This window comes from Cyprinus carpio, chromosome A10 (assembly GCF_018340385.1).
Source record: "Cyprinus carpio isolate SPL01 chromosome A10, ASM1834038v1, whole genome shotgun sequence".
Lineage (NCBI taxonomy): Eukaryota > Metazoa > Chordata > Actinopteri > Cypriniformes > Cyprinidae > Cyprinus > Cyprinus carpio.
Genome location: NC_056581.1, coordinates 13058132 through 13079874, shown reverse-complemented (window position 1 = coordinate 13079874; position 21743 = coordinate 13058132). Strand labels below are relative to the sequence as shown.

Sequence of the window (21743 nt, the reverse complement as noted above, 5' to 3'; positions counted from 1 at the left end):
AACATGCTCTTTGTTGTCTAGGAAAGCATGGGTGAGGGGCGGGGCTAATTTTACAACTCGGGAGAGGGCGGAGCCTCTGCTCCCGGCGCGATCACTGATTGGATTAGATTGTAGCCCGGTAACTGAGAAAGGATTTTCTAGCAAATAAGAAACGCCCCCACCCCGTGCCGGGAAACTAACTTCAAACAACAAATGTGAGAGTCTCGGCAGTCAGACATTCACTCAGATACAGAGAGGTGCTGGTAAGCTTTATTATCATAAGATGACGTCCGTGTGTTAATAAGACTTTATGATCATTTGATTTAGATTAGGACCAAGTGGCTTTATTAATTATCCCATCAGGAATACAACACTTACGTAAAACTATTACAATCTTATAGTTTGCGTATTGACAGCCAGCTGAGCCGAGGAGGTGACGCGTGTCAGTTTCCGCTGAGGATTTAGTATTAGGAGCAGAGATTCAGATGTCCCATTCTCACAGAGGTCTTCTTAATAAGCAGTGACAGTAGATTCAGAGGACAACAGGTTTTGCTCAACAGGCGCAGGGATGCCCGATGCTGGGACAGACATGGGGATGGACAGCGAGAGGATTTTTGGGGCGAAAGCTCCGGCCCCCGTAGGCACAGAAAACACCCCTCCTTCGTCTCTGAGCAGCGGTCGTCCAGCTGATATCCTGCGAAACTTTTACCACACGAAAAGAGTTGGGAATTATCTGATCGGGAGGAAGCTGGGAGAGGGCTCGTTCGCCAAAGTGAGAGAGGGGCTTCACGCGATCACCGGCGAGAAGGTGAGAAGAGTCAATGTCCCTCACTTTGAAACACTGTCTTATGACACTGTAATAAAAATGCATATTAATAGTGTTTTTAATATATGGGTATAGAATTTGTTTATTTATATCATCTAAGCAAACGAAAACTTTAAATATCCAGTCCATTAGTCTGAATCGAACCAAAACCTGGACTTGAATGCTGTTGCTTTAGTCATTTACTAAATTTACTTTAGCCATTCGTTCATATCACTGTCTGAATAAGTAAATGTTAGCTGAAAAAAATAACACAACTTAAGTCTAAACTGTTGAATACATGACTTGAATGCAGTCGAATTTGTTATTTATTTACTACACCCTGATCATCTATTTGTTCATCTATCATTGCCTGAATATGAAATAATATTGAAATAAAATCTGTCTAAATTGTTTTGGTCACCCCCTCAGTGCCTATGGCATGCAAAGGTAGTCTATGGACCATGACTTGAATGCTTTGTTGTGTTATTTAGAGATTAATTCTAAAATAAATGTTTACTGTCAATGTTAAGTTAAAAGCTAATTTATATATTAAAAATATATATATATGGTCTCATGTTCTTCATCACAAAAATTAAATTAGGTAATGGAGACAACCCTTGAGCCTGTTTGCATTTAGCTGTCTGTATTAATCTCAGATTACCCCATAGAAAGTGTGCAGCCATTCATAGTGAATTTCTTAATATTTTTTCCACTTCTTTATAACAGCAAAATGCATGCTCAATATTCTGATATCTAGTTTCCAGGGTGTGTCTATTTATTAACTGTTTCTGTTGACTCTGAATGTCACGTTCTTCTTTGGAATGACATGCAATGTGGGGTGCAGTTTCTGTTGGTATGTGGCAAAAAAAATTGTTTGTTCTTGTAGTGAATGACCTGAAATACCTTCTTAACATATCAGGAATTGGTTCAGCCTTCTTGCCTCCTTTCACGGTTTCTGTGGGAAAGAGAAGAGGTCTTTCCCGGGTGATGATGCAAATGGCTAGCAAACACAAAGAGAAGCGAGGCTGCCTCGTGTTCCTCTTGTCTCCTGCCTCGCTCTCGTTCTCTGACATCACCTAGAAAAACAGACAGGGTGGGGCGGGGCTCACGATTGGTGGGCAATAGCACATGCTTCCCCCGTGTATGTTGTGAGCATATCTAACCCACTTTTACCCTCGCCGCCTTTGTCTGCCAGAGAAAAAAACAACACGTTAGTCTGGGGCTCTGGGGGACCATCGACCACCAATCGTCCCCATCAACAATGCTGGCAAAACATGGTGGTTAAGATCCAGCAATATCGGATTAGCATTTTAGGCGATTGTTTAGGGAGGGGATTCAGATCCCTTACGTCTTCTAATGTGCCACTCAGTTGAAGTAAATGATCCAGTTATCTTCTTAATTGGCCATGTATGACTGGTTTGCTCAACAATCTCTTTTTGTACCTGATGATTTGTGGTGGCATGGCAGGTCACCCCTTGAACCCTTCTCGGGTCACACTTGGGGCTCTTTGATAACGGGTAGAACTAATAGCACCAGGCTATTGTTACAGCATATAGAGGGACTTTCAACCCAAGACAAAGAAATCCTGTTGGATAAAGAACAAAGTCCCTCCCCTCCCACTTTAATCAAAAATAACAGTGAAATTATGCTAATTCTCCTTATATATATATATATATATATATATATATATATATATATATATATATATATATATATATATATATAAAATAACATAACATGTTTGTTTTATTTTTTGGATGGGGGGGTAGTGCTCTGTTTGACTCAGTGTTTATACAGCATTAGTCTTTTACTGCATGTTGGTGACAAATGGGTGGCATTAAGGAGATTTTTGGTTATTTTTGATTTGTTTGGATGGCTACACATTGGTCATTTGTCCTTATCCCTCCCCCACTAAGTCCTCTACAGGATCTCAGGGATGAACATTCAATCCTTGAGACGTGAGGAGACAGGCAAATCAGAGTCTTCTCTGGCTTAGTCTGGCGTGCCTAACATGTTCAGGGCTATTAGAATAATTCTGTACATCCACCAAACACTCAATTTGTCTTTTATATATTGACTTAGTTTTATTTTTAAATTTTCCCCACAGCTGGCAGTGAAAGTGATTGACAAGAGGAAGGCCAAAAAGGACTCATATGTCACAAAGAACTTGCGGCGTGAAGGGAATATTCAGCAGATGATCCGGCACCCCAACATCACCCAACTGCTGGACATTTTGGAGACAGAGAACAGCTACTACCTCGTCATGGAGCTCTGCCCTGGTGGAAACCTCATGAACCACATTTATGAGAAGAAAAGGCTGGACGAAAGAGAAGCCCAGAAATATGTGCGCCAACTAGTCATGGCAGTGGAGCACCTGCACAGGGCAGGAGTTGTTCACAGGTGAGATACGAAGTGTGAAGTCATTGATGGGGAAGTTTAAATGAGATTTTCAAAAAAAAAACAAAGACTAGTGAAGTTACTCTGAAAGCCGAGAAACCATGTGTAGATACTCCAAAGACTTTTTTTTATTTATAGTTTAGATGGCTGTTTGATAAATTAAGGTTGTTTAAATAAATTTTTCTTTCTGAATTTCAACAGAGACTTGAAGATTGAAAATCTCCTCCTTGATGAACATGACAACATAAAGCTGATCGGTAAGCATTGTCCGGGATATACATTATGCAAGGTTTTTAAATGCAACTTAAAGAACAGCACAAAGTCTCAATGAGTCCTAATGACCTAAAGTGAAGTGACATCGAACTGTTCATCTTTAATTTGTTCATTAAAAACAAATTACCTCTCACCTTTTTGTGAGACAGTCAACAAACGCATGGCTTTTATTTAGCAGCTGTGTCTGACAGACAGGGTTAGTGTTGGGCAGCCATAAACCTTTTTACACCCCTCCTAGTGGGAAGGTCAATCCCTCTCTGAGAAAGTACATGCAACTGTTATCTTACATACAACCTTCTCTCTGTTTCCCCTAAACAGATTTTGGCCTCAGTAACTGTGCAGGCATTCTGGGATACTCTGATCCCTTCAGCACACAGTGTGGCAGCCCAGCATACGCTGCCCCTGAGCTTCTCTCAAGAAAGAAATACGGGCCCAAAGTGGATGTCTGGTCAATGTGAGTTCACAAAATGTAAAGCATCATGTTCTAAGTTTGTATTTGGTAATTTTTTCCTAATTTGACTCTATGTATGTGTTTCAATGTAGAGGGGTGAACATGTATGCTATGCTGACTGGTACTTTACCATTCACCGTGGAGCCATTTAGCCTGAAAGCCCTTCATCAGAGGATGGTGGACAAAGATATGAACCCTCTACCTCCATCTATCTCTTCAGGTATTGAGAGTACTGCATCTTTTGAGTATTTTTTAACAACTATTACATTCTAAAAAAATAAGCTTGTAACCTTCTACCAATTACGTTCTAATGGGCATCATGCTCTAAATTTTGAGCTTGAATGAGGTCTTTGAAAAACTTTGAAAAACTTATTTTTAGTCCTGTATAAGGCTTTTGAATGCTAAATTCAAAACAAAAGGGAGGGTCTAGTGAGATGAAAGCCAAATCTAATAAAGCATGATCCAACTTCATTGATCCAGTTTTCTGATTTGTCACATTATTTTGTAGTCGACTGCCAGCAACACAAAACCAGCATGCCATAAAAAAAAACATGCCTGAGTACCAACACTAATGCAACATTTTTTCCAGTGAATTCATTATGTAGGTCATGCGTTAGATCCTTGTTAGTTTTTATGTCACAACAGTTATGGTTACAACAGCAGTTGCACATTTACCTGTAATCATCATGGTCATTTTTAATAAAAAAATACTTAAGAACTCATACTTTAAATTCTCAGTGCAATGCCATAGGCTCATAAACGTTGTTTACTGCAAACGTGCCAGACAAGTCTTTTTTCAACGACAAGAAAAACCGGTTTTAGTCACAAGAAGAAATCAAACGATCTGCTTTATTCAGATTTCCTAACAGCATCTGTTAACCTTCCACAGAAGTAAGGTGTTTCCCATAGTATCTACTTTAGCTGCCATCTCATCATTGTACTTTGATGACTAATTTGTTGCAAGCAGAATTCCAGATCAAATTAATTTAAGTAGACGACATGGTAAACATTGTGGTTAATCACATTCTGTTAACTTTTTCCATTCTGTTACACTTGCATGAGTGTTCTCAATAACCGGTGATTCATTCACTACTAAATCTGTGACCGGATATATTACTACAAGATGATGCAGTGCTGAAATGAGATTAGCCTCTTTATATAATACCTGTATTTAGCATCTCAAGGACGCAAGATGAAGGAGAAAGGCTGAATGGTCTTTACTACAACATTATGCGTTTGTCTTATTAAAAATGATTTAGAAGTGCGTGGAATTTTTTGTTTTCTTAAAGTAAGATAGCACAAGATAGCAAGGCCTCATGGCTTCCTGTCTGTGTTCACAGCTGCCATCAGTCTGCTGAAGAGACTTCTCGAGCCTGACCCCAAGAAGAGACCCAACATCCACCAAGTGATGGCTGATCCGTGGCTGCAGTTGGGCAACCCTCACACTGGAGTTCCTTACTTAAATAGGTTAGTCACCTAAAATGCTTGGAGGTCAAAGCCAAATCTTTTATGACTTATTACGACCTTAAACATCTTGTTGTACCTTTCAGGATCCACATTGAGGAGATCAACCACACTGTTCTGCTCCACATGACTGAGAAAATGGGCTACAAACACAGTGAGGTTCTGAGCGCGGTGCTCACTAACAAAGCTTGCCACACGCTGACTGTGTACTTCCTGCTCAACAACAAGATGAAGAGACTCTCAAAAGAGTACAGGGTGAGTTTGAGAAAACAAAGACACCAACATGTTCTCAATAGAAGCATTTCTGTTCTGTCTCCTGAGTTTAAAGTTCTCTTGTTCTCACAGGAGAAACAGTACAACATGGAGAAGGAGAAAAAGAGTGAGCTGTTCCAGACTCAATGGAGGAAACACGTTGAGAAGATTACGATTCCACCCAAACAGACACCCGTGTATCTCGCTGTGAGCAAAGGTCCCACCAAGGAGAAGAAACACAGAAATGGTGAGAGCCTGAAACTAGACTATAGACACAGTACAGTATAGACATGTATGAACAAGTTATTTGGTAAAGATGTGATTTAGTACACAGTTGATGTGTGATTAGGTGTACATGACTATAATCTTATAAGAATGAGAATAAATACTACATAATGGTACAAATTAAACCATATTTAATATAGCTTTTTGTTGAAGGCAGCTTTGAAATAAGCTCTGATACCTGAGGGATAATTCCAAAATTTTTACTTGCCAAAAAAGCGTGACAGTAAATCAAACGGAGACAAATGTAAACGTTTTAGGGCTGTTCTGATCAGGTACAAATATCACAAAGGTTTGAAGATTAAAGATGACTTCAAGAGGCAGATGTAAGACATGTATAGAAAACCTGTTCCACTCACTTTTACTTGCTGGTTTGCCAAGTCATGTGACTGTACTGAAGTATTCAATATGACGTGGAACATTGTACAAGATGACGTGGAACATTAGTTGGAATTTTTCTTGGTTAGTTGGAATTTTTGGTCGATAATTCAGCCACAAAAAAAAAAAAAAAAGTTTACTCACCATCACATTACTTCTAACCTGTAAAATTATCCATTTCTTTTGTTCCACAAAAGATATTTTGAAAAATGTCTCAGTGTTTGTTTGTTTGTCCATACAATCAAAATCAGTTGGGTGCTATCTTCATTTTATCAACAAGAACAGCTGAAACTGTTAAATACATTTTCTCTTAAAGAAGTTTAAAATGTAGGGCTAAACTGCAAAATACATTCTCTAGCCCAGCAGACTTTCACTTTCTGCATGACAGAGTAATAGAAATGTATTAGCATGCAGTTTAGTAGTTGCTTATACAAATAAAGTCAAAAGTTGAATCCGTTCTGAATCAAACTCTTTCCTCTCTCATTTTCAGGTCTTCTGAAAGCTGTGACCGGAGGTTTTAAAGATGTTTACTCCGGACGTGGTGGTTGTATCACCTCCTCCTCTCTGGAGTACATGGAGATCCACCCCCTGTACCCAACCCCACAGCCGACCCCACAGCGGACCCCAACCCATCCTACACCCGAGACCCAGCCGGTCCAGAAAGACAGCTCCAAAGATTCCCCAAAAGTTGTCAGCATCTCCGCTCGCCCACCTTCCTCCCTCGGCGCTCATTCCTGGGCTACCGCAAGCAAGGAACCAAGCAAAGATGCTCCTCCTTCGCCATGGTTCAAGCTGACCAACGGAGCGCTCTCTCCACCTCGACACGTGTCTGCTTTTCAGCCCGATAGCTCATACTTGAAGAAGGCCACAATCCCCAGCCCACCTGTTCTTATAGTCAAACCTCAACTCAAGAAAATTCCTCCCGCTGCAGATTGTTCAAGCTCCTCAGATTCAAGCAGTAGCCCACCCAGCAGCAGGGTTAGTGAGGAACCTGACAGCCCTCAGCACCGCAGCAAGTTCCCTACCATGGGCATTGGGCAGATTTTCAAGAAAAAAGTGGCGCCCTTCAGCTTCCAGCTGCCCCTGTTCAGGCCAGATCCTGTGGTGGAAGTGGAGTCTCCAACTCCCTACCATATGCAAACTCTGCTCTGTACCTCAGGGGCTCTCAAAACCCTGTGCTGAGGAGGAGAACTTTAAGATTATATAAAGTCAGATGTATGCAGTAACATGTTCTCACCGGCAACACTCACAGTTTTTCAGTTGGGCTTCCCACACATAGGCCAGATATATTTAGCATGTGTTATACACATAGCTTGAGTGAAGGCGTCCAGAGAACAGATAGGCTCTGAACACTGTGTAAAATTAGATCTTGAGGTTACTTAACCCCAGGACATTAAACACTGAATGTCGAGTTCACACGCAGCAACACATACAACATGATTCTAGTCCAAGTGCCAAGTAGCAGCTGAGCTGAGCCAACCTTTAATGCACAATTCTTCTGTGAAACAAAGCTGTCACTGCCCACAATAATGTTTGTACTAATATGTGTTGTACTGTAATACAATTAAGACTGTTAATGAATGGTTGAAGGGGTTTTTCATAGCGTGTTTATTTGATCAAACAACATTAGTGGTTTTTAAGGCCTTATGTTATTCAACCTCAAATTGTAATGACACTCAGGTTAACAGTGCTGAACTTTTCCAATAGCCTCACTTTTAAACCTGTGGTGAAACTATCAGTATTTAATTGGAAGATGACATTCCTATTGATTTTCCTCTTTAGGGGATTGCTGACATTTTGTATAGCCTTAAATATCTTGTGTTCAGCCTTTGGGGAAATTTTAAGTATTATTTGAACTCTTAGTGTATAAGATTCATTCTACTTGCAAAATAATAGATTGTGCAATACTGTGTATATTTTTGATTGCTGACCTGGTTATAATCAGGTTGTTGTTTTCTTTCCATCAAACCCACCTGTACATAGAACGCAAGAGTCTTTCATTCCATGTTTAAAGGTGATTCATGCTGTCATTACACATTAGATAAACTGTGAAAAAAATTTTCTCATCTCAGCTACACTTTTGCATGCACACCAGGATTTAAAAAAAAAAAAAATGTGATGTCAGTTTTTTGGTGACACGTCTTTGTACTTTTGCTATGGTGAAGATGAATTTGAAGGTCTTTTGTAAGTTTTGTATTGATTTCCTTTTTGCCAAAAAAAGTTTTTTTTATTCTGTAAAAAAGATTTTAAATATTTATATTTTAAAAAATATTATTTGTGTTCTGAATTTTCTATTTTAAATCAGCATGTATTACTTTTTTGACACACAAATAAATGCACAATACCTAAATACAGATTTGCATTTCTTTACATACATAAAATGTCTCTTTTTTTGGATGGTATTTAAACAATTTGTCACAGAATCTAAATTCTAACAGTTGTTTATGAAGAAACAGGTGACTTGGTGTCTGTGTGCTTTTCCCACGAGAACCCAGCAATAACCATTAAATGAGTGACAGCTGAAAGACCCTTTGTAAGATAATCCAGTCAGCTGCACCCTCACATGCACAAACACACATATTATGACCCACAGACATGTACACTCAAGCCCAGATAAATCTAAGCTGATAAAAGCTGAAGGACAAAAGAGGATTCAAAGTATATTAAAATCAAACTCTTTGTTTACAAAGGACGACACTCATTGAAAACCCTTTTGAGCTCCAGCGGCAAAAACAAGCTATGATTAAAAACCCAAAGCTTATCGAACCATCAGATGCAGAGTAATACACAACAACAACATGAGCTGAAGGCATATTGGCTGTGAGATGATGCAGAACAACAACACAGTCTAGCAATCAAAAGCTTTCTGACTAATTCAAGAACATTCATCATGCCCTTTCAAAGAAGTACTGTAACAGTTCTGTGGTACACTGACTGATGATATCAAATGGAAGTATGAAGGTCAATCAGATTACATTATTCATGTAGTATCATGATATATCAGATAAAAACAAAGACTTCCCCAAAACATGTCCAACAAAAGACAGTAGCTTCTTTGAAACTTGTATATGATTTGACCGCTGTTTACTACTTTAATGGCTTTGATAGACAAATTCTGGCTTTAATACAATTTAATTCAATTGACAATGTTTTGACATAATGTTGATTACCACACTGTGCCACACTGTAGCCCAGATTTTTCAAGAAAAGGACAAGTGGAAATTAATGTTTATGATAATCACCATTATGCCACAAATGCTGTTGATTGAGCTTGTGTTGAACTCAGATTATAACTGTAATTCATTGTAAACATTTTACTGTATTTACTACTAAGTGCTTGTTGACTGATTCAGGGATACAATACAATGCAAAAATGAAGACCAGTCTCGAAGCACTCAGTGTCAGCAGAACTGAAATGAGTCTTCTATTAAGGTCTTCTCTTCAGCTGTCTAAACTTAACACAAGAAAAGAAGGTCTCTACAAATATCTAGTTAACCTGCTGACATCATAACCTGAGCAAAAGGAAGTATAAAGAAACCACGGATATACTTTTGTGTCATCAGCATTGGACTACCAGGGCATGTTAACGGGGCATTGCCAACCATTTGGACAGGGTGCGCAAATCACTGTTTACTGTTGTTACATGGTTAAGATCATCATTAGAGTCGAAGTCAAATAAAGGCCTTCTTGCTGCGTTTAGACCTCTCAATCTCTCAATCTGTTCGGGCTTAGACCCTGATTGAGACTAATCCTGTTTTCAAACGGGCTTTTTTTTCCAGCTCAGGAATATTTTCTTTGTGTCTGAAAAAAAACTGACAATTAATCTACTGTCCTGACATGGCTAGTTGTTACATGTTTTCGGGGTGAATTCATTTTTGAAAGTCAGTTTCTGTATATGGACACCTTAAAGTTTTGTGGGGAATGTCGTCACACTGTAAAAGGTAAGTTGCCACAATAAAACAAGTAAACTATCTTAGACTTTTCAGCTAAATCTTTTTATAACATACAAAACATTGATTCAATGTAATGTAAAAATGATTGTTTTGGCAAACAAATATTTCATAAATATATTTTATAAATGTATAACTTTTAAAACATGTGACAACTTATTTCTAAACCACAAAATACTGTTTCAGTGTAACTTAAGAAGCATTGTTTTGTCCAACAAATATATAAAAAAAGTGTATATATATATATATATATATATTATATATATATATATATATATATATATATATATATATATATATATATATATATATATATATAGTACAGGTCAAAAGTTTGGAAACATTACTATTTTTAATGTTTTTGAAAGTTTCTTCTGCTCATCAAGCCTGCATTTATTTGATCAAAAATACAGAAAAAAAATGTAATATTGTGATATATTATTACAATTTAAAATAATTGTTTTTAAATTTATTATACTTTAAATTATCATTTATTTCTGTGATGCAAAGCTGAATTTTTAGGATCATTATCACATGATCCTTTAGAAATAATTCTAATGTGATGATTCATTATCAAAGTTGGAAACAGTTCTGCTGCTTAATATTTTTTCAGAACATGTGATACTTTTTAGGATACTTTGATGAATAAAAAGTAAAAAAATAAAAAATAAAAATAAGCTTTGTTTTTAAAATATAAATGATACTTTGATGAATAAAAAGTAAAAAATCAGTAATTTTTTTTTTCTTTCTTTTTTTTGTTAAAAAATCAATACTTTTATTCAGCAAGGATGTGTTAAATTGATAAAAGGTGATAGTAAAGAAAATATATTATTAGAATATATATTATTAGAATTTTTTATTTTGAATAAATATGAAGTTCTTTTTAACCTTTTATTCATCAAATATATTAGACAGCAGAACTGTTTCCAACACTCATAATAAATCAGAATATTAGAATGATTTCTAAATGATCATGTGATAGACTGGATGTTACATGTGACACTGAAGGCTGGAGTAATGATGCTGAAAATTCAGCTTTGCATCACAGGAATAAATTATTATTTTTTTTATGTATATTCAAATAGAAAACTATTATTTTAAGTTGTAATAATATTTCACAATATTTCTGTTTTTTTCTGTATTTTTGATCAAATAAATGCAGGCTTGATGAGCAGAAGAGACTTCTTTCAAAAACATTAAAAATAGTAATGTTTCCAAACTTTTGACCTGTACTATGTGTATATATATATAAAATAATAATTATATCAATTATAAAATTAGTATATATATTTTGAGGACAGAAATCCTCAAGTTATTTTACATTATTTACAATTATGAATTAGTTATTTAACTGTTTTGAACTAAATGTTGGAAGGGTAATATTTGCATATAGCAAATTCTGTGCATCAACAAGTCACAAATCTTTCAATCATAACTCAAAGGAAATGTTGAGGCCAGTACAGGTAAATGTGTAAGCAGCTGTTGCACGCAACACTCAATTTGCATATTAGCAAGAATGTACTGGCAAATCCTGTTTTGAGCCTCACTGCTATTGGAGGGCTTGTCTATACAGTCCTTGTGTCGATTGCCTCACGTGGTTATTTGCAAAGAAGTAACATTCGCTTAATCAGACTGTCTACATTATTGATTACCAGCCCACCAGTCCTCCAGGACAAAGTGTGTGTGCGTGTGTGTATGTCTGTGTCTGGACACTGAGAGGGAGGTGAATGGGATGGGTAAATTCATTCTGAAAGTGCAGCACATCAGCACTTTAGTTCAAGTGAGATGCATTTTGCAGATGCTGACTGCAGCCGCCGTCCATAAATCAAAATGACAGCGGCTGGCGGAGCAGGTGAAAAAATTAGGCTATGGGAGAAAAAAAAAATACATCAATTAACAAAGACAAGAACATATGTACAGTTCAGTCGTCCTTAATTGGTGAACAAATCTCTGTTTTAAATTTTAATTAAACGAATCACATAATTTTTTCAATTTATTTATTCTTCGTGTTCTTCTAAAGTCCTTTTGAAACGCGCCACTGCTTTAGTTCGAAGACTCAATGTGTTGTACTGAAGGAGCGTTTAAATTATAATTTTTTAACTCAAGAATATGCCTCTTCAATGTAGGGCTACGAGTTTGAGATTTGAGTTTGAGATTTGACCAGACACGTACTTCGTGAACCACATGTGAATTTGCAGAGCTATTGCAAGACGAGCATTTTTGGTATATACAAAAGTATATACATTTTTATTAATTTTATTTTGTTTAGATAATGACAGATAGTTTCGCTAGACAAGACCCTTATTCCTTGGCTGGTATCGCGTAAAGCACTTGAAAATGCAATTTGGACATTTGGCTTTAGTTATCGTCTTGGTGTAAACGGGCCTTTACTGAGATATGATGGCTATTTTGTGACTATGTAGAGTGATGTTTCCCTCTACTGGAAAATAAACAGTAAACATGCTGCGATAATACCATGTGCTACACGCATGTTTTACCTCTTGTTACTATTTTTAACTGGTTTCACAGGCAGATGGTGGGAGGAGTTCAAAGGCACAAGAATGAAGAACTCTCTGCGGGCGCGAGATGGAGACCACGCCCCCGCGCGCGACTGAAGCGCAACGTCATCAGACTGACACACCCCCCTCGCAAGCTGGTTGGCTGACTTACTGGCCTGCGAATAAGGATGGTAATAGGCTCTAGCGGCAGCATGCCCTTTAGATACAGCTCTTTGGTTGGTCCGAGGCACGCGCAGTTGTTATGCTACCCCAGCATTCGGGGTTGGGGGTGCGCGCCTTTAGGGTCTCTACGAGTCTTTTCCGCCTCCGGGTTTAGTGTTGCTAGGCACATTAGACAGGAACTGTAAACAAAAAAATGTCTTGAGCCGACATGTCCCCCTTCTCCCGTCACCCACTTGTTATTGAACTAGTTTTCAGTGGGTTGGGCAGAGGGATGTTTTAATGCAAACGATGAAAAACAAACCAGTGGAGAAAAACAACAACAACAACAACGCGTGTTTTGCTTTACCATTATATTTATTGTGCATGTTTACCCCGTGTATCCATCTTCTAAATACTATCATCACATATGACAAAACAAGGATCACGCCTGACAAAATATGAGATGCAAACAAACATGTTCTCCAGTAAGAGTGTTTAACTAACAGTACAGTACAGCAACTTAATTGTATGTTGTAATATCTAATATATGTACATATATCCAATAACATCTCTTAAATGTGTGGACCTCGACATCAATAAAAGGTAGGAAATGGTACAAATGTGTCACTTGCATACAACTGTATAGTAAATACACAACTGTCCAGACAAAACTATCTTACACTAAAGAGTCCAAAAGCCTTATTCACAACAGACACACAGTATTATTACCTTCAGTCATAAAACAGACAGCTCGTATCATTTTCCAGAATTGCACTGGAGGTTATTTTCAATCTCCAGTAGGCGTTGTCCTATGATCACAGCTAGAGATTTTATCTGAAAGGTACATCAGAGAATAGAAGGTCAGACAGAAAAACAGAGGGACATGATTGTAAATCTTGCTAAAAAAAATTAATAAAAAAGCATAATTGTTTAAATACGTAATTGTTTTAAAACACACAAGTACAAAATACATATCTGGAAAATTATTAAAACATTCCTTCACAGAAGACATTTCAATATCACCAGCCGGAATCTTCTTATCAGAAGTTTTATTTGATTTATACATAGTGCATAGACAAGGAAGATGGCATTAAAACATGAAAATATCTAACTGTCAACACCGTTTACTTGATCAAATTCTTGAACAGCTCCTAATATCTATTGTTTGCCGGACTCAGTGACCAAACAAAGAGCGCTGGCAGCAAGAGAGCGCCATCTGCTGTTTACTTGTGCGTGTTCAAATCCATACAGAAAGCACAGATATCATTTAACTGCACCTTTAATTTTGTTTTCTCCTGTGTACCCCACTCATACTGGAACACATTTCTTTTAGACATACATTTTAAATAATTTTTTTTTAGAAAAAATAAATAAACAGTGAAAATTCAAAATTCAGGTTTAAAAACAATACATTTCCCCTCATCAAATTTAACATCAAATATTATTTTTGTCATGTTCTCTACACATTCAATATTGCCATTAATCTCTGCATTTGTAGTGCAAAAGAAATGTCTTATTTTTAAACAGCGAGAGACTTGCATCGGTTTACATCATGCTTGCAGATTAATAATTTAAACTAAAGATGAGCTACTTTACCTCTGTCATCTGCTGTTCTACACTGTCCTGGTACTCCAGGGTCACTGGTTTGTCTTTGTCTAATTCTGGCACCCGCTGGCCTGGACTGCCGACTACATAGCTACAGAGAGACACAATCATATCCTCAATGTGATACATGAGATGTGGTGGCACACACACACACACAAATCACACAGGCTTGTGCACAACATGCAACTTACCTTTCAATATTTTCAACATTAAAGCAGAAAAGAGATCTCTTGTAATCAAGCTTTTTTGGGGTTGATATGTACATAATTCCTAATTCTGAGCAACAGCCACAGCAGGTGAGATTCACAACAAGGCTGAATGTGAGAGACAAAATTTTAGACATTGATTTTTTGTTTAGTTTTTAGGTGGGATATCTGGCTTTTTTTGGGTTTATACATTTATAAAATATATATCTATCCATGCTAGTTTCTTTTGGGTGAAAGAAAGGGTTCTTTATCTATGACAACATTGTCAGTGATCCCTAAAAATTGAGATGCAAATGTCAAGACATATTCAATGTGCTAAAAAGTATTACTCTAATACTCCCGTTATGTTTTGCATAGTCACTGTTATCAGTACATATATAACTACATTTCGATTTCAGTTGTTTAAACTGTTGTTATCCACAATTGTATTATGCTATTTTAACAAATGCATGCCAAAGTAAAAACTAAGGTAAAAAAAAAAAAAAAAAAAAAAAAAAAACTTTAATATTTTTTGAAATGTAATTTATTTCTAGAAGGCAAAGGTGAATTTTCAGCAGCCATTACTACTGTCTTTAGTGTCACATGAGCCTTCAGAAATCATTCTAATATGCTGATTTGCGGCTTGATATTTTTGTGAAAACAATTTTCACGATACACACACATATATAAATATATATATACACACACATATTCATATACACATATACACTGCTGTTCAAAAGTTTGGGATCAGTAAGATTATTTGTAATGCTAATTTAAAGAAGTCTCTTCAAGGCTGCATTTTTTGGATCAGAAACACAGAATATAAAATCTTATATTATTATAATATTATTGCAATTTTAAATAATTGTTTTCTATTTTATTATACTTTAATTTATAATTTATTCCTGCGCTTCAAAGCTGAATTTTTCATCAGCATCATTACTTCACTCTTCAGTGTCACATGATCTGTCAAAAATTATTAATAGTTTTTTTGGTACCTGTGATACTTTTTCAGGATTCTTTTGTGAATAAAAAGTTTAAAAGAAACATTTAATCAAATTAGAAATATTTTGTAAAAATATACACGACCATTCAAAAGTTTGGGGTCAGTATTTGTTTCTTTTTCTTTTTTTTCTTAAAAGAAATTAATGCTTTTTTTTTCGGCAAGGATGTGTTAAATTAATAAGTGATAAAGACTTACGTTGTTAGAAAAAGATATATATGTTTAAATAAATGCTGTTCTTTTTAACTTTATTCATCAAAAAATCTTGAAATGCTGTTCTTTTTAACTTTATTCATCAAAAAATCTTGAAAGTATCAAAGGTTCCAATATATATAATAAATAACGATAATAATGATTAATAAATCCGCATATTGGAATGATTTCTGACAGGATCAGGGTGACACTGAAGACTGGATTAATGATGCTGATGAAAATTCAGCTTTACATCACAGGGAATAAATTATAATTTAAAAGTATAATAAAATAGAAAAAACCATTATTTAAAATTGTACTAATATTAACAATATTACGTGTTTTTTTCCCCCTGCATTTTGGTCAAGTAAATACAGCTATTGATGAACAGAAGAGACTTCTTTACAACACATGCAAAAAATCTTAGCCGATCCCAAACAGCAGTTTATATATATATGAGATAATATATATATATATATAATAATATATATACATATCCATTTCTAATCTAGTAAACGTCCATTACTGTCAACTGTCATTTAACCTCAAACATTGAATGTAGCGTAGATAATCATAACACAACGTAACACCAGCATTTTTACATACAACGCAATAGAAACATAAATGACGATTTTACGGTTTGAGCAGTGATTTGGTTCTTCCGTCATCACTGCCTGCCCAGGACAGACTGTCGCCGATGGGCAGCTTGCATTTGCCGCACATAAACACCGCGGGACCATCGCTTTCTGCGTCTTCCTCACTCTGCTGCCTGCTGCTATCAGCGGGGCACTCTCGCAAACAGAGTATGTTTTTAGCTACCGTCATCCGCAGCCTGCATTTTGCATCCATTTCAAACGAAATTAAAAATCGCCCGCTCCAGTGTATATTTTCCACTTTTAAAAAAATGTTGTCAACATACGCGGCGGGCAGCTACTTCCGCGATTTGCTGTACAAGCGCAGATTAAAAAGACGAGCGCTCAGCGGCCCCTGCTGCAGCGGAGCCGCAGTTTCACTTCATCGCGTGAGCCTCGATTTTAGAATATTATAAACATGACCAAACAGAGATAAACACACAATACATACTTTTCTAACCCGAACACACTCACACACATAAGAATATTAAATCGTTATTGGAAAGAAAAGGTAGGCTATTTAACTATATACATGTTGTTTATAACTAATTCGAATAGTCCAAGGTTTCGAAGACAAAGGCGTTAATAGCTTACTTGAAATAGTATATTAATCATTAATACTAGGAATACTACTACTGGGGTGAATGCCATTTTAGTCAGATGGTTACAATACTGTTGTCATTGCCTCTCAACTTTCACCGCCCACGACCCCGTTCAAATGCGTTTTTCCTCAACATCCTCCTGAAAAACACTTTCTTAGTGCCAGAGACCACCTATTAGTATTTGGTTTTCTAATTAAGGACCCTACAATACATCAGCACATGGATTGAATGATGTGCAATGTTCGCTGCTTTCATGCACCACTGACTTGTTGCGCACTTGTATTTCCCTACAAATCTCAGTGACTGCGTTCGCTTTGACCATGTTTTTATTTTGGGTTATATCCTCTGAATTCTTTTAATCAAAGGAGCAACGATTTCGAGACGTTCGCTTTCTACAGTTTGGCTTAAAAGGACTGGGATGTCAAAGTCGCGGTATGAAAATATTACTTTAGCTGGGCAGGGGAGAGAGAGACGGGCATTCCTGACAGCGTTTCTCCAGAACGCACTTGAACGCACGCGACTTTGATGCAGAATAATTGAAGGATTTGAACATGATCGCAGCGCTTGCACCCGGAGAAGCTGCCGGCCACCTGGGCTGTGGTGTTAAATACTTTACAGTGTTTCTCACTACTGTGGACCAAGAAATGGAGGGACTCTCCGATTTCTCAGGTGAGTCAATTAAAATGATGGATTAACAATAAGTGTAAATGTTATGGTTGCAATTTCACTAATATAATGAGAAATATGATTTAAAAAGCAAAAGTATATTCATTTCTGTGTAACATTTTTGTTAAAATGTTTCAACAATAAAAAACAAATACATAAACTTACCTGTATGGGTAAGTGACAAATTTTGTTTTCATGATGGTATGAAACATAACTTTTTTTTTTTACAATAATAATTTAGATTTAATGGCTCTAAAAATGTAAATAAGTAAAAAGCATCCAAAAAATTGATTACATCAGCATAATTGTATGATGGAGTGTGTGTGGTGTGTTGTGTGTCGTGTGTATTATATATATATATATATATATATTATAGAGTACACTGTTTTTGATTGTTAAGTCCTAAGTCAAAAATTCAAAAACTAGTTAATTGTAGAAGAGGTGTAATTCTAATTATATTTTGCCATTACTTCTGAATTAGCATTTCTTGGTGTATTTTTTTTTTTTTTTTACATTAAATTGACATAAAAATTCTTCATGTATTTTTGAAATAACTATGGTAGATCCAACCGCCCCAACTTTTCATTTAGATATCTGTTTAGGATTCATCAACAGCCATCAGCTAAAGCGTGATGGAGATTCTCCTGCTCCTCAGGTGTCCACGACACTCCACATAACTATCAGTACTGCATTATGGACAGAGTGCAGCCCTCTTCCGGGATCATGCCAGGAATGAGATGCCAATGGCGTAATCACAGCTGTTCTGCTTACCACAGCACTGCAGGGAGGTAGCCTGTGCTGTGGCTTTCAGACAAAAAAAACCAAAAACATACCTTTCATTTTACATGCACTAAACGCCAACCTAATAAAGCTGTTAGTTACCTGTTAAATAGTCCCATGGTGAAAACAGACCTAAGCGGACTCTGTTCTTATTTCACTTCTGGCTCAGAAAAGAATGTTTTTTTTTTTCCAGAAATCAGGAAAAGGCTGCTACATTTTCCCTGACTTTTGTATATAATGGCACATTCTATGGTCTTTGATTATTCCTCTCTGTTAGAAAGTGAGTACTCTCTGAATGCCCAGCGTCACAGAAAATTGCCCAGTTTCTGTTTAATCATCAAGTCGTTTGGCATAGATCCTGGGTTCCTGGAACCCCTAAATACCTCCATGTTCATACCGGTGTAAACCTAGTGAGTACCTCCTTCTTTAAAAACCTTAATGGATTACTTCTTTCTTCTTCATATTTCCTTCTCTTTTATCAGTAAGATATTTGTCTTACAGCAGAGCACAAGAAGAAAGTAAAATGTGAGGGAGATCGACTTTTGCTGCACTGCAAATATCCAAAAGTGCTGAATATCTACTCTGCTGTTTATGGCAGACAGTTGGAGGGGGAAGACTTGGGCCCATCAGAGGAACAACCTCCACCATTTGGTACGTTTTTGGGGTTTAAGTAAGATTTATACGGTAATATTATATTGATTTAATAGGACAGTTTTAATATGTTAATTCTGCTAGTTAGGTATATCAGTTGTTATTAAATGGGTTGCAGGTTTGTTCTGAGAAAAAAAAGTGTAAAATGCATAATTTAAATATTGTATTGAGCTATAAAATGATGCATACGTTAGGATATCAAAATAAATAGGCTAATTTTTAAAGTTATTATTATTAAAAGTTATTAATACATTTGAATATGTTTGAATCTATTGTAATATTCATAAAAATATTAGATTTTTGAGAATATTTTGTTTATTTTTTGATATTTTAAATTATTTTTTTCTCTTCATTATTGCAGAATGGTCGTTTTTCCATTGGAGCTGTTGATGTGGTATCCAACATCTGCTATGGAAAACAGAGGTGTATGTTTTCCATAGATGAGAAACATTTCAAAACCCCTGCCCTACTGGAAACAAAAAAGATATCACCTGTCCTCTATGCATGCGGTATGAATGCTCTCATATCCATTGAAATCTTCCCAAAGCAAATGTTTGAATGTGTTTTTTAAATGTCTTGAATTTTTCTGAAACACCAGGTACAGTATGGCGTGCCATTCTTCATGGCATGGCTGATCTTTTAATCAGTTTGAGATTTTAAATCATTGATTGAAAGTGTGGGAAAAGACTAACATGTGGCCTTTATCTCATCTCAGATTGTTGATTTTCCCCGTCTTGTTTTCTTTCCCGTCTCATAACTTAAAATGAAGACAAAAGTTGTTTGGGAATCAAAACAAGGGAATGAGCCTGGCATTTGTAGGCCTCAGGGCTTCCTGTAAAACCTTTCCTGTCAATTGCTTTGAATGCCAGGCTTTTTGTTACTGATTGGAAGACAGGATCAGTTCACAGGAAAAATAAAGATTACTCATCAGCTTTGCATTGAAAGATCCCTGGGAGATACCACCTGGGAGTCGGAAGATGTTAACTCTTTGTACTGTGCCTTTTTTAAGTTCCAGCAAAGTTTCACTCAAGGGAGGGCTGAAATACTTTGGTGTCAGCAGCAGGTTCCAAACTACCTCAGCTCCTAACCAAAGCACACAAAGAAGGTGACAGTACACATTAATTTAACTTTATATAGAACATCTGTGCAGCTAAATTAACTGTTAAATATTTTTTTTATCGTTATTCATAGGGGGAACACCCAGGTATCAGAAGTTCAAAGTTTCCAGAGAACAGGATATTATCAGCAATTCTTTAATGGGCATATGGCTACATTACAGGTAAACTGAAAATATTTTAAATTGCCTTCAACATAAACAGGCCTGGATTATTTTTTTTCTTTTTTTTTATGAGCCCAGTTACATAAAGCAGCCCAAATGGAGGAATAAATATATAAAAAATAAAAAGAATGTAAAGTGGTTTATGTAAAATATTTTTATATATTAGTATAATTAAATGAGAATGCTAACATTATTACTCAACTTCAAGTAATTTCAAACCTGTTTTTTTATTTTACCCCATGCAATACAAAAAGAGAATCTTAAGAATCTTCATGTATTATTTTTATATTGTATTTTATTTTTATTTTAAGCTTGACACATAGTCAGTTAGAATTACTTTTATGTGGAAAAAATCCTCAAAATTCTTCAGTTTTGTGTTCCACTGAAAAATAACTGTATATCACTATACAAATAACTTTCAAAGTTTGTTAAATAAAACAAACATTACTGGTACATTTTACAAGAAAAAACATTCAGTCTACTTCAAAATGTCACATTAAATGAAATGTGTTTACTTGCCCGTTTCTTTCCAATTCTTTTTTTTAATTTACTAGCAATAAAATAGGAATAAAAATAGTTTAGTCTTTGTTTATGCTTTTAGAACGACATGAGGGTAATGAAATATATATTTTTTTACTATACTGAACTCAGTACTCACAAGTCACAAGGACTTTTCTCTTTCTCTCAGAGCACATCCAGAGATGGCAGGACTGCTTTTCACATCAAGTGTTTGTGTGGGACTTCTGATTGTTCTAATAGCCGTGATTCAACACAGCTAACCTGCAGTAGACATATAAATACAACCAGAACATTCAGGAAAGAAGCGTAGAACAACTAATCTGGAAGAGGAGGAGCCCCAATGAACCAGGATAATGACGAGGAGAGGAGGGAGATGAGGATGAGAAAGGGTCTTTTAAATATGGCAGCTCCAACCTGTCAGCGGTTGGCAGGAAGGTGTCTTTGCTGGGAAGATGTGACATTACACCACAGAGGCAAGCAGAGCGATGGAGAGGATTGAGCGCAGAGAGCTTGTGATTCAGGAGATCAGGATGAACGCATACCCTCAATGGAAACACATGTATCCTGCATTCATACATGACAAACTTTACGCCAGAATGTGCAGTAGCTGTATTTCAAACCAAAAAGGTCGTGAGAATTTTGACATGTTTTCAGTTTACCAAACACTAAAAATTAAAGGTGAAGTGTGTAATTTTTCTGTATCACAACTGTCTTCAGAGACAGTTTTCCAGACCA

General features: G+C 36.4%; 2 protein-coding genes and 1 pseudogene across 2 annotated transcripts; 2 read left to right on the top strand and 1 right to left on the bottom strand.

The window, feature by feature from the left end:
- Positions 1 to 61: 61 nt before the first annotated feature.
- On the top strand, positions 62 to 8992 carry LOC109096883 (hormonally up-regulated neu tumor-associated kinase homolog A-like). Its single transcript, XM_042765262.1, has 9 exons — positions 62 to 787; positions 2892 to 3184; positions 3383 to 3438; positions 3773 to 3908; positions 3998 to 4125; positions 5246 to 5372; positions 5456 to 5624; positions 5715 to 5868; positions 6772 to 8992. The coding sequence occupies exons 1-9, from the start codon at positions 548 to 550 to the stop codon at positions 7461 to 7463; spliced, it is 1995 nt and encodes a 664-aa protein (XP_042621196.1). The 5' UTR covers positions 62 to 547; the 3' UTR covers positions 7464 to 8992.
- A 3741-nt stretch (positions 8993 to 12733) lies between these two features.
- On the bottom strand, positions 12734 to 16704 carry LOC122146347 (protein Mis18-alpha-like). Its single transcript, XM_042764565.1, has 4 exons — positions 16517 to 16704; positions 14688 to 14810; positions 14488 to 14587; positions 12734 to 13725 (listed from the first exon to the last, which is right to left on the bottom strand). Exons 1-4 carry the CDS (start codon positions 16702 to 16704, stop codon positions 13648 to 13650), a joined length of 489 nt encoding a protein of 162 aa, XP_042620499.1. The 3' UTR covers positions 12734 to 13647.
- Positions 16705 to 17531: 827 nt separating this feature from the next.
- Positions 17532 to 21677, top strand: LOC122146346 (annotated as a pseudogene).
- The last annotated feature ends 66 nt before the right edge of the window (positions 21678 to 21743 follow it).

What these genes read in the sequence shown, in the direction of transcription:
- LOC109096883 (XM_042765262.1), top strand. Translation starts at nt 548, where the DNA reads ATGCCCGATGCTGGGACAGACATGGGGATGGACAGCGAGAGGATTTTT. An exon ending in ACCTCCATCTATCTCTTCAG is followed by an intron (nt 4,126 to 5,245) that starts GTATTGAGAGTA and finishes CTGTGTTCACAG; the next exon opens with CTGCCATCAGTCTGCTGAAG. An exon ending in GGAGTTCCTTACTTAAATAG is followed by an intron (nt 5,373 to 5,455) that starts GTTAGTCACCTA and finishes TGTACCTTTCAG; the next exon opens with GATCCACATTGAGGAGATCA.
- LOC122146347 (XM_042764565.1), bottom strand. Translation starts at nt 16,704, where the DNA reads ATGACGGTAGCTAAAAACATACTCTGTTTGCGAGAGTGCCCCGCTGAT. An exon ending in ACCAAATCACTGCTCAAACC is followed by an intron (nt 14,811 to 16,516) that starts GTAAAATCGTCA and finishes TCTCACATTCAG; the next exon opens with CCTTGTTGTGAATCTCACCT. An exon ending in AATGTTGAAAATATTGAAAG is followed by an intron (nt 14,588 to 14,687) that starts GTAAGTTGCATG and finishes GTCTCTCTGTAG; the next exon opens with CTATGTAGTCGGCAGTCCAG.